The sequence below is a fragment of the Aquila chrysaetos genome, chromosome Z (genome assembly GCF_900496995.4).
Source record: "Aquila chrysaetos chrysaetos chromosome Z, bAquChr1.4, whole genome shotgun sequence".
NCBI classification, from domain to species: domain Eukaryota; kingdom Metazoa; phylum Chordata; class Aves; order Accipitriformes; family Accipitridae; genus Aquila; species Aquila chrysaetos.
In genome coordinates this window covers 11,460,952-11,474,261 of record NC_044030.1, presented here as the reverse complement: position 1 = coordinate 11,474,261, position 13,310 = coordinate 11,460,952, and the positions used below count along the sequence as shown (strand labels likewise).

The window sequence follows — 13,310 nt, the reverse complement described above, 5'->3', positions numbered from 1 at the left end:
ATTTGTAGCACATTTTTCTGGTGGGGTTTGGTGAGTTTTCACCTCCCTGAATGGTCAAGCAAGTTTGGAACCGAAAGGCATTCATGTGCTGAATGGAAAAGCAATATGGACCAAACTGGTAGCTGATATGCATCCATGTCACTCCCATGACACTGAGACAGTTGGCAGCATCTGATCTTTGGTCCCATGGGTCTTGCACTAGATTTTTCATGTTTGTATTACCTATTCAAACTGAAGTCTGAATGAAGTTGCTCAAGCACTGGTCAGGATTGTTGCTGTCTGACGCATGGGTGACTTTTATCAGTCAGTGTGAAATGTGTCTCATTTCAGATCATGCCATGATTTCTGGGGTTGTGCAGACTGTGACCATCTGAAGTGTGACTCAGTGTTTGGCCTTGTCTAACCGCAGGATCTACTTGCAGATGGTTGATCTTCATTATAGTGAGTGGTCTTGCAAGGGCTTGATCTAGCTGTACAGTTCAAATAAAAGGAGCCAGATCATGGAGGCAGTACTGTACAGGTCAACCGCTGCTAACCCTTTGCTGAGGTGTGCAATTTCATTTTCTCTTCCAGCAAATATTACAGCATGCCCGTGGAAATGCCACAAAGGTGATATTTCTCATTACTGATGGATATTCCAATGGGGGAGACCCAAGACCCATTGCAGCATCCTTACGTGAATTTGGAGTGGAGATCTTCACCTTCGGGATATGGCAGGGGAATATCAGAGAACTGAATGACATGGCATCCCATCCAAAAGAAGATCACTGTTACCTTCTTCACAGTTTTACTGAGTTTGAAGCTCTGGCACGCAGGGCTCTTCATGAAGGTATTAATGTACTAACCTCAGAAGTCTACAGAGAGCAGAGAAGTCTGAATAGAAAGATCTCTAGTACTGTCTTGTAATTATGTTTCATGTAGTGTTGATTCCTTTTTTTTATTTTTTATTTTTCCTCTTACCTTCTAGCAGAGGTGTTCATTCCTCAGGTAAAAGGATAAACTGTTTGTTTGACTAACTCATCATCAACAAAATGTGAGCCAAATTCTCCTCCTTGCTATATACATACTTACCTCCATTCAACTCACCATTTTGTCCCCTAAGAACAGACTATGGTCTTGGGCCAGTGTAACTTTTGCTTGAATAGATGAACTTTGTAGTCAGATACATGGTTGTCCAAAAGAGGCACCTAGTACACACCTTAAGGCTAGCCTTAATACCTGTTGATATTTTACACAGCAACTAAAGCTAGCCTGTTCAGAACTGATTTAGATCTCTGTGTATAAGAGTAAATACGGTTTATGTTTATGACCTTATACATTCAGTAAAACTAGAAAGAGCAAGGGGTGGAAAGAGAGTTTGGACTGTGTTTTCATCCTTTTTTAATCCACCATATTAAAAAAAAAAGTTCTTCCTGAAAAATAGAGTAAGTTTAGACTAGCAAGTGAGAACACAGGACTAGATCTTAGTTTGTAAGCCAGTGCTGCTTGATTGAGGCTTAGAACATACATCAGACCAGCCATTAGCATTTATTTGCTACAATTAATTTTGAAAAGCATGCTACTTTTACATAAGTAGTGTGCTTTACTGCCATTCTGTTTGTTCCAGGGAAGGTTTCATTGGTCTGTGTGAATGTGCTGAAGGAAAGATATTTTTTTTTAGTATGACAACCGGTAATACACGCCAAATCCGAATGTTCTCCTGATGCCAAAGGCAGCATCCACCAAAGTCAGGAAAACCTGTCTCAGCAGCTTCTGTTGGGAGTGAGACTGCATTCTGACAGTGTTAGGCTCAGGTGAAGCTGAGTGGGAAAACCTGAGAATCTTGCACCATGGATTTCAGTGAGCCTTTTTCCAGAATAAGAACACCAATTTTTTTTACAATTTGAGTGTAGCAAGGCTCTGCTTCATGCTGCCATCACTATTGCTTAGAACTGGAACCTAGGGGTTTTAAGAAACATTTCATTAATGACATAATGTCAGGCTGTGGGGGGACTTTTGTTTGGATTTTTTGTTAATAAATTGATACTATTTCAGACCTGCCCTCTGGCAGCTATATCCAAGAAGATATATCACATTGTTCATATCTCTGTGAGGCAAATGAAAATTGCTGCGACATCATGGCAAGCTGTAAATGCGGCACTCACACTGGCCAGTTTGAGTGCATCTGTGAAAAAGGATACTATGGGAAAGGACTACAACATGAATGCACAGGTGAGTCTCATGTCTCAGTGCTTGGGTTTCTCTGTATGTCCTGAATACGTGGCTAACCTAGTTGAGAGCAAAAAGCTCTGTTGGGGATTATGACTGTGTACCTGGATCAGAATGCATCTGAGGTTGTTGGAAAACTCTCTCTGGCTGAAGACATGCAGTAGCTCTAGCAGTCAAATTCACCTCATACCTTGTCTCCAGCAATAGCCCAAAGAGATACACAGGAAGAGGTAAGAATAGGGCAAATGTTCTGACACAGTAAAACTTCCCTAAAACGCAGCTCACCAACAATTTGTGACTAGACCTTACCAAATCTGAGGTAATGTCTTTTGCACTCAAGTGCTCTTAGTAAATTTTTCCTTCATGAATTTTGCTGATCACTTTTTGAACTTTCATAAACTTTCCTGTTTGGGGAAAGGCTGTATATGTGGATCTTTGCAGGATAAATCCTTGGCAAAGCTTACAGTCAATTAAGTATTCTTTAATTCCCTCATGTTGATGAGGAAGAAGGCTTTAGGTCACTAAACAGAAACTTGTCATCCCATTTTGCTAAGCTTATTGTTGTTACTGGTTTTTGGACAAGTCCTTTTACTAGTATGCATTCAAAGTCTGCAGTTGAAATAACGACTATTTACAGTTCTTTATTTCTTTATTGTCAGAGAAGGTATGCAGGTTTTATCCAACTCCATTGATTTTTCTAGGATGAAGGTTTCAAAATGGTCAGAGCATATCTGAACTCTGTTGTATTTGTTTTGTGAGCTGGACAAAAGGAGTACTTATAATCAAATATTTCTCAGCTAGGAGAAAAATACAATATTTATATTGATCTTGTTTGTCTTCTCATATTCTCCCTTATATCCTGCTTATCACAGTTCTCATGCCATGTTTCCTCATGAGCTGTGTACTAAGTGCAGTTGATACATGGATCATGGTTGTATAGCTGTTTGAGATCCATCCTGCTTTTTTAAATGTGATTTTCGTTACATGTAGAGAATCTCTTGATATAACTTGTAAGAGTTGGTAGTTCTGTTCAGAGAATAGACACAGGCAGGTTTGTGACTAGAAGCTAAAGAACTCCTTCAGGGGAAGGTTTAACGGAGTCTGTGATGGCTGTACGCCTACACGAGGAGGATTATAAGGATATACTGAGGGATCCAGACTATACATAAGCACATGATGGGGGAAAGGTGTTGTGTCTCACCAGTGCAAGAAAGGACTGAGATACCCCAGTGTTTGTGTTGGGAAGTTAATCCGTTGTATTATACTCCTGCCAGTTATCACTTTGTAGTTCATTTTGTGCCTCTGGAGCATCTTTCCTTTGTTCTGTATTAAGAGAAGTATGTAAGTAGGAATTCATTGGGGTTTGAGTGCAACATGAGTAGAGGAATGTAGTTAGAGTTGATATTAGCACTGGCACATTGGAACAGAGTCCTATTTTATGTAAGTGGGTGCAGCTTCCCTGTGTGCTCAGTTAACTCTAAGCAAAGATACACTGTTCTATTTTGCTTATTTTCAGTTGTAATTCTGATTTATTTCAGAAAAAATCAGATTTTCATCTTAATTTTTTCTTTTGTAATTCAAGTCAATTTCCTATACCTTGAGTGCCTTAGTAACCTATTGAACAAAATAAATGCAACGTTTCTGCCTCTATCAATAACTTGTATCATTAAGTATTGTTTTGAGCTATTTCTAAAGATAGTAGGCCTACCATTTTACAGCTACCCTTTCTACATGAAAGGATCTTTTGATGGGGTGAGCATACCTTTCGAGTGCCACCAAAAATAAAAGTCTGACTTCTTTAAATGGGTACTTTGCAGCTGCAGAGGAAAGTTTCATTTTGACATCAAGAGCAGGTGCTTCTTAAATAAGTTTTTAAAAAGGGTTGGTATTAGATACACTGCAAATAAGCTGATGATTGCAACGATCTGCTGTAAATGTGAAGATAATTGAAGATGCATACATATATTTTAGGGAGAATTTGACCTGAATAACTCAATCCTGTTCTTTAAAGTATGTCTGCTCTGCTCAACTATTGTATTCTTCTTTAAGACAGACAGAAACAAAAGGCAACGTGTGTTCTTTAAAGGAGAAACAGCATATTTTGAAATCTTTTATTCTGAAAAGGATTCCAACCTTTTTTTTAACATTTCCCAGCTAACCATAGCTGTGGATTTGTAAAGCATAAGGATTCTTAAGAATGCATCTTAACTTTTCTTCCTTGTATAATGCGCAGGAGGACTTTTGGCAAGTTTACAGTGACAGGACTTACATGTTAATTGGACTACTTTTAGCTTTTGATTGGTTAAACTTGCAAATACTCTACTAGCCTATGTTTACTTAACACAGTAAGGCTTTTTTTAAAGAGTTTTCATTAAGATGGGAGATTGTTCTTCTGAGACGTATCTGTTCTTTTTGGTAATTTAGTTATTTTCTGTGGTTATTTTCTGTATGCTTTTGTGCTTATGCATTATACTGCCTTACTGTTGTTTATGTTTTCAAATGTGAGGCATCAGAATAACTAGGTAAAAATGATAAAAGTTCTTTACTTTCCTAATTACCTGAAAACACTCTCTAGAAAGCTTTCATAAAATAAAACACGAGCCACGTACTTTGTGCTGAAAAGCAGGAATTGGCTTCAGTGTCCCCCTCGTGTTCTTTGTAATATTGTTGATGATGTGCCACAGAAAGAAGAACAGACTGACTGTTCTCTACTTTAAAAAGCAAACCAAACAAAAGCTTTTTGGCCCACAGTAGGAGCCTCATGCAGCCAGAGACATCTGTGACAGTTGTGACAAAGGAAGGGAGAAAGAGGAAAAACAGAGGCAGTATCATAACCAGTCCCAGGTATTGTAAAGTACAGAAACACCCCTTCTTCAATAACGTTTCAGTTTTTTATCTCCTTCCTTTCCGTGATTACAAATGCTGAGTTTCAACCAAAAAAATTGCAGAGGTCAGCAAAAATAAATCTGTGATTTCCACTATCTAAGACTGTGTCTCCCATTCCACAAAGAAAAAGGTGGGCTGTTCAAGTCAACTGCTTGTTCTGTGGAAAAGTAAAACAGAGGTCCGGGTCTCCATTTGTATCTTCTTCTCTGTCTTAGGAAGTTAGGGAATGTGTCTTTAACACAGCCTTTTCATACATGTTTTTCAGCAAGACTCTCCAGAGAAAGTTCTTTTTTAAGTGGGCTCTTGGGTTGGATGACCTTTTGGATTCATGATGATGCAACTAAAGGATGATAGCCATCATGTTCATCTCATAAGTTACCTCCTAAACAGAACCACAGTTATTGGGGAGGTCAGGAAACTGTTGTCTACAACCAGTAGTTTCTTTTATTTAACATGTGGACCCCATTTTTTGCAGCACGAGGTATCCATGAAGATGGCAGGGCAGAACTAGTAAATGAAATAATTGTGGTCTATGCTAGTTATATATACTTGGGTATAATTATTGAAGTGTAGAATCTCACCATATGTAAGTACTCAATAGGTTGCCTAGGCTTTGATTTAGCAGTATGCAGCATTATCAGTTATCATCTGCAACAGTTTTGTCTACAAAACAGCACATGGACCTGTAAAGAGCCTTTCCAATGAAACCTGAAATCATGTGAAAACACAAATTTTAATTCGGAACACATTCACTGAAAAGGCTTTAAACTTTGAAGAAATATAGGTCCAGCAAGGCAGGGGAGATTTGCATTTTGTGATTTCTTGGATTTTGGACCCAATTTTCATCTGAGCATTTTTTTCTGTGAGATTTTCAGGTGAGTTAGATAGCAGTTATTTTCTTAGACAGGAAGAACTTTAATTCCAGTGGTGATTCCAATGGCCTAGTCAAAGAAAGCTAAACATCTCTTCTGCCATGCTGTGTCCTTCCTCCCTTCCGTTTGATAGGAGCTTCCACCCCCTGTAAGCTGCCACCCCCTGTAAGCTGGGTTACCCTTTCTCAATATTCCTTTTGCGGAGGTGTTTCTTTAGCTACTCCAGAGGAGTTACAGGCTTAATGAAGCTTTGCCAACCACCTTGAACTTGTCATACTGTGCATGGAAATTTTCACTAAGTTTACAAGATCCCTCCAAGCCCCAAGGCATCCAGAGTTAACAACATGTATCATAACATACACTATACCCTTCAGCAGGTGCCTGTCATGGATCTGGAGGAAAACCACCAGCAGCACTCTGAGATTCCACTAGTAACTGACAGACAAGGAGAGAAAAGAGAACAATAAAGGGTGTGTGAAAAAGAGAGTGTACAAAATGTCTCCAGCCATAGTGAAATCTCAGGCTAAATTTGCCTGGTGAATCTCAAAGTTTGAATTAGTTCACAGAACTGTGGATTTTCAAGCTCTTAGAACTTAGTTTCTTGCTGTCTCACAAGGCAGTGCCACTTCATACTTTGATCTATTGAAACTGCATCTTAAAACTGAAGAGGAGTTTCATTTGGTTCCTCTTCTCTCCTTTGTTTTTTATTTCTAAATCAGAAAAATACTTTTCAGTTCTAGCTTAGCTGTCACTAAAAGAAGGCTTCTCCTGAGACCTGCAGCCATTGAAAACTGACAAATTGAAAAAGGAGCATGTCCTTGAGGAAAATGTCAAATGGCTGCTAGTGTGTTACCTTATGCCACATAAATGTGCAGATCTTGATAACCAAAAAGAAGAAAGCAAATAAAAATTTTAAACGAGTTGGAAAAACTTGGATTACAGCTAGGCAACGAAGTTGGGAAGTACGTGCTTAATGAAGCATTAATTAATGCTACAAAACATGAGCAGTTTGGAGACACTTGGAGTTGGACTCATCTACTGTAGAGACAGAAAAGCTTGACTGTGGAGCCTTTGCTCTGAGTACAACACCTGTCAGTCAGTGATTCTCCCTTTCTGCTTAACAGGTGTCTAATCATGAACCCCTTTCTGTAACCCTTTTAGGGGATGAGATGCCTTTGTATACTTCACTCTTTTATTTGTGATTTGTATTTTTTAAAAATGCTTCTCCTGAGCAGAGCCTTCTTCTGTTACAGCCTCTCTTCAGTGGCTTTTTGTCTGTGATAATATGCAGAGGTTCTATTGTGAATTTACTGTGTTAAAATGACTGGCTGTCACGTAAGAAGAGAAAACAAGAAAGCAGGAATCTAAACCAAGAGGAAGGATGCAAAATACCCATGACTAAGCAACATTGAATTGATGCCTAATTAATACTGGCAAAAACATTCCTCACTATCATTCTGTGTATTTTTTCTTTTTCTTATAAATCTTGTTTGATTCACTGTGGGTAACAATTTGAGCATAACATCGTGATGGTTAAATACAGAAGAAATGTAAATGAGTGTGTTTTTCTAGTGTGGGTACCATAACATCATAATGGGTACGTACAGGAGAAATGTAAATCGATCTGGTTTTCCACTGAGGGTACTGGAAGACAAGTGGATGAGAAAGGTGGATATAGGAAGCAAGTGCTATAGACAAGGCAATGGAAGTTTAGTAGATTAATTATCTTTTAAAAAATCTTGTTAAGACTTTAAAAAAAAAGCAAAAAAGTTCATAATTATTGTTTGCATGAAGACTGTAGAAGATGGCTTTTACAGATATTTTGTGTAGAAGATAAATACATCTGGAAGCGTGCAGGCATGCTCTTCCAGATTTTTTGCATTGAAATCTGCTTTCTCAAAAATTTGTCCCCTGAAGCCCAGTATTTCCTGCTTTGCTTTTGGAAATTCAGGTAGAGATTCTCCTGCTTGTTGCTATAGGAAGCAAAGCAAAGGCTGAGTATAAAAAAGGATTTGGATGCTGCAAGATTTTTCAAAATGGAGCACACAATAGAGAGAAATTCCTTTGGCTTGGTAGTTTAAAAGCATAATGTTAATAAATCTTTCACGTCAGGTGGGGGGGTTTTTTGGTAGGAATCACTGTCAGAAATTAATGTTAGTTTGCATGATACTACAGTAGTTTTGCTTGCATTTTAAGTGGCTTCTGGCCACTAAGTAGTTTGTTTTCCACCTGTACAACCTGCTTTATGAAGACGGGGCATTTCTGGCAGTAGAAGCTTCTTTCAATGAGTTTACTCCTTGAAGCCTTATGACCTTGTACCCACAGAGTGATACCAAAAAGGTTCCTAAGGCACAGTGTGTATGAAGTGTTAACAGGTTTTCTCATTTACTGAAGTGTTCCTTACAGTACTGTAAAACCGCTGTGATCTGCTTTCCCCATGTGAAACCTGTGAAGGGAAACAGTAGCAAAGCAATTTTAATTTTTTTTTAACTATACATTTTATAAATGTAACTAAGAAAAAAACCTGATGAGTTTGGGATTTTATTTTCTTTCTTTTGTGATCTGAGTATTCACAACTCAGTTGGGGAAGATCATGCAGACTTGCTTGGGGGTTTTCCTTTGTTTTGGTGGAGGATTGTTATTTTGTTTAAGATTATGTGAACCTCATAATTTCCAAAGTGGAATTTTAATCCAGATTCAGTCCATCAAAAAAACTCTTTAACAAACGCTAGAGACAGACAGTGAGCTTTCCAAATCATCATAAATGAGTAAAAGTTTTAACATCTAACCAATGGCTTTGCTTGGTGTCGTGGTTTAAACCCAGCTGGTAACAAAGCACCACGAAGCTGCTCGCTCACTCCTCCCCCCGCCCTGGCCCTTGTGGGATGAGGAGAAAATATAAAGAAATGCTCGTGGGTCGAGGCAAGGACAGGGAGGGATCATTCACCACTTAGGGTCATGGGCAAAAGACAGACTCAACTTGGGGAAAAACCAAAATCAATTTAGTTTACTACCAATCAAATCAAAACAAGGATACTGAGAAGTAAAACCAAATCTTAAAACACCTTCCCCCCAACCCCTTCCCAGGCACAGCTTCACTCCCGATTTTCACTACCTTCTCCCCTCCAGCAGCGCAGGGGGATGGGGAATGGGGGTTGGGGTCAGTTCATCGCAGGTTGTCTCTGCCGCTCCTTCCTCCTCAGGGGGAGGACGCCTCACTCTTCCCCTGCTCCACCGTAGGGTCCCTCCCACGGGGGACAGTTCTCCACAAACTTCTCCAGCGTGAGTCCCTCCCACAGACTGCAGTCCTTCACGAACTTCTCTGCATGGGTCCTTTCCACGGGCCAATCTTCAGGCACAGACTGCTTCAGCACGGGCTTTCCCATGGAGTCACAGCCATCTTCAGGGACATCCACCAGCTCCAGCGTGGGGTCCTCCCCAGGCTGCAGGTGGGCATCTGCTGCCCTGCTCCCCTCCATGGGGTGGGGGACGACAGCCTGCCGCCTCACCACGGGCTGCGGGGGCATCAGCCTCCTGCGGCGCACCTCCTCCCCTCCTTCCTCACTGACCTTGCTGCCTGCACAGGGGTTTCTCTCACATCCCACTCTCCTGCCCCGCTGCAGGCTCCCCTTCTTAAACCTGTTCTCCCAGAGGGCGACCACCATCGCTGACGGGCTCGGCCTTGGCCAGCGGTGAGTCCAACTTGGAGCCGGGGAAACTTCTGGCAGCTTCTCACAGGAGCCACTTCTGCAGCCCCTCCCCTGCTACCAAAAATCCCACCACACAAACCCAAAACACTTGGAAAAATGTAAAAAAGGAGCTTTTCATGGTCAATTTGGTACAAGTTTTTTCACCTAAACAAATGACATGTGCAGCTACTGGTGTTTTTTTAACCATATGCTTAGTTTTGATAAGCCTGTTGAAGTGAATAGGAGTATTTCTAGTAGTGTTAATGAGTTTTGGATCAAGTCCTTGGAACTGAATCACTCATTTTTCTCTCTTCTCCAGGCCTTATGTATCAACTTATATATATATCTTCTGTTGCAAAAGTAAAAATTTTAAGTAACATGATAGCTAATATGGATAATGATGTTTCTTTGGTGTAGAATTTTTCTAACTCTGCACCATGTAGCTTGTTTCCTTTGCTTTTAAAACTGAACTGTAGCAGAAAAAGAAACCCTAAAACTAACCAAAAACCACCAACAGAAAAGTTTTCTGGATATACCAGCACCATTTCTGAGGAAGTTCTTTAAAAATGAAGTTTTAGGGTGAAGGTGAAAACCCAGATTCAATTTTGACGTGTGCAGACCAGAAAAGCAGAGGTGTGTAATTTTACATCTGTGTGCAGTATTGAAAAACATCTCATCCTTTCCAACTAGATGTCATCTGAGGCTTTAGAAAATAAGTTCCTGTGCCAAAACAGACTCTTTCTTTTGTATTAAGTACAGAGCTATTTCTGAAATAAACTTGTTGGAGAGTTGGAAAGTGATGGAAAAGTTACCCTTTTTTCCTTATCTTGGAGGTGACTTGTCCTGATCACCTCAGAACGTCATGAAAATACAGCCTCTGGCCAAAGTTCGTATGTGCAATTAGAGGAGAAGAATCAACCATCTGCAGGGCTTGAGAGTAGCAGAAACCATGCTCTGGACAGAAATAGACATGACATAGAAATAGTCTCCAGCTTTCTGTGCTGATCAGACTTAGGGCCTCGCTGGAGCTCCCAGGCTGTCCTTTGGCCACAGTGTAATCATTGCGGTGGCTGTCACAGTGAAGAAGGCTCCAAGTGTAAATACAGCATGAGCTAGGTTTAGTCTTTAGTTGAATGACTGTAAAACCTTTACTATTAAGCCTGGGCTTTGCCTTGAGTCTCTAGACATGATTAAAAGCAGGCTGTCTTACCTTCCTTGAGATTTTACATGGTTTGAAAACATCCTTTTCCATCTGTGCAATCCCAGGTGAAGTGGGTAGTTTACAAACTTTGTGCTGAACATGTCTTCCTTAACTGACTGAAACATTCATCAGCCAGTTGTCACAGATTTTTTGACTGGTCTTGCAGATTTGAGAATAATTTTCAGGATTGGGACTTGTATCATACCAGGCACTTAATGGAGGAATTGTCTGTCCATTGAATCCCTTAATGAAAAGGTTTTTACTACAACATTCTTTGGTTACCCCTATGGATTACATGATGTCATCTTGTCTTCACTACCTTTTCAGAAACACATAGCCAGGATGCTTTCATAGACAAGTGCACACACATACTATTCCTGAACTTGAGCCAGTCTCACAAATTAAAAGCAGACATCTTAGCATTCTGTGAGCCTTTAAGTAGCTTTTGTCTTAGAGAAGAAAAAATAAGAATTCTTGAAAGAGTGCAGCAGGGATAAAATAACATGGCAGTATACAGCAAAGAATGTTAATTATTGCAATGAGAAGAGAGGTTAGGAGACTTAGAGCTTGTTTTAATTAACTATTTTGTCCCTAGTGGCTCCCTAAGGCTCCAAAGCATCACCTTTAAGTACTTAAGTCATTCCCAGGATGTAATCTGTGCTACAATTAACTTGTAAGGTTTAGCCTTAGTGCCTGTGAGGTTGTGAATAGGTATCGGGATTCCTAGGATCAATAAAGTCTTCCAAAGTCTTGTCAAAGCTGATTCATTTAACCAGACTGGAGCATAGCACTCTTAATGTGACAAAATTAGGCAGTCACTGCATCTCTGCGTTTGGAGTTTGATGGATTGTACATGGTGTGTTTGTCACTTGGTCAAACAAATTTGACTCTTACCTGTCAGAATCTGTTTCCAGTTGAACACAGAGTGTAGGAATATTTTCATTTTATTTTTAAATCCTTGGCTTGACTTACGCTGTGATAGTCACTCTACCCAGGCCAGTGAATATTGGAAAGTGTGTTCTCTGTAAGAATAAGTACTATTCCCTTCAACATTTTAAACAAAATTGTCTACTTCTCTTCCAATATGAAACAAGTATTTTGTATAAAATGCAGTTTCCATCATTTTGCAAGTGTTCAGAGATGGTCATCTGTTAATTGCCCTGGGTTTGCTGAGAGGGATAATAAAATGTAGAAGCAAAGGTGCACAAAGCTCGTCAGGTCATAACCCACAGTTAAATAAGTCATTTGTTTGCAGATTTTGACCTAAACAAAGTCTTTCAAGGGATGTTTACCCAAAAGGCAATATAGATGTTCCTTCCACTACCTTCTGTCCATTTGGCTACTACTATCATAAGAGAGTAAAGATAGTAGTGAGAAGGGATGAGATGGCCTTTCTATTGCCTCTCCTGTTCAGTCCTGTCCAGCTGACTTCTCCGTGTTCTCTGTGGAAAATTGTCTGGCAGGTTCCTCAGATCATTTCACAATCACTTCCAGGGAAGAAGCCCTCTCTCTCTGTCCTCTGCAGCTATGCTCCTTGCTTCCTCCTGCTGTGCACATTCTCTGTTTCTTCAGCCACAGCAGTCCAGAAATACTTCTGACTCTGGTACCACTCCAGCAAAGGCAGTGGGCAGCAGGTAGAGGATGCTGGAAAAAAACACCATGATGAAAAGAGGCAAAAGCCTACTCAACTTGGAGCAGAATTAGGGCAAATAGGTTGCAGACATTTTATGATAAGCTTAATCTATCTACCAGGTATTCAACAGCCAGAATGGATGGGAGCAGTTTGGTCTGCTGTCTTGTAAGCAGCCTTGTTTTCTTCTGTCACTCTCAAATCTCCTGCAGATGGCCCAACCTTCTCATCCAGAAACAGTGCTGACTGCATGGTGGAGTGTGACCGGGTCTCTTGAGAATGAAAAAACAGCAACACAGATCAGTTTCATCAAACAGGAAATTGGTTTCTCCTGGTTTTATTGGTGTTTTGATGAAAACAGAAATCAGGACTCTGCTCAGAAATGGGAACCTCTTCAGGCCAAAACCCTAGGGTTTAATTTGTTACCATGCAAAACAAAGCCAGACCAGCAACTCACACTTCCAGGGCAGATGTTTTAGTAGGGCTGACATCTGAAGGTAGTTTGAGGAGTTGAATATTTTCTCCCTAGTCTGAAATTTATTAAATATGAAGTCTTTTCCTCCACAAGAATGGGAAGAATGAATGGACCTTTGCGGGGGTTGGGGAGTTGAGAAAGATTAGTTTTACAGAAGTGTGTATAACATAGTTAATCATATAGTCTAATTGTAGTCATGTCATTCAGTTGTAATTTGGACCTGACAGATTTGAAACAAAACCCAATAGGATTAAGCACTAACTTGCAGTTTTTCATTAGTGTAAAGTGTAGAGGAATGGCAAAATCTCCTTCTGTGTAGGTGTGTGCAGCTGTAGTGATTTTACGCAGA

The 13,310-nt window shown here is 40.1% G+C and overlaps 1 protein-coding gene across 3 annotated transcripts in view; it reads left to right on the top strand.

The window, feature by feature from the left end:
* Positions 1-13,310, top strand: part of SVEP1 (sushi, von Willebrand factor type A, EGF and pentraxin domain containing 1) — a 128,269-nt gene that overhangs the window by 18,620 nt on the left and 96,339 nt on the right. For all 3 annotated transcript variants that reach the window (XM_030005186.1, XM_030005184.1, XM_030005187.1), the window contains exons 2-3: positions 574-829; positions 2,035-2,211. In XM_030005186.1, the coding sequence (XP_029861046.1) occupies positions 574-829; positions 2,035-2,211 (433 nt within the window). The remainder of the gene's footprint in view (positions 1-573; positions 830-2,034; positions 2,212-13,310) is intronic.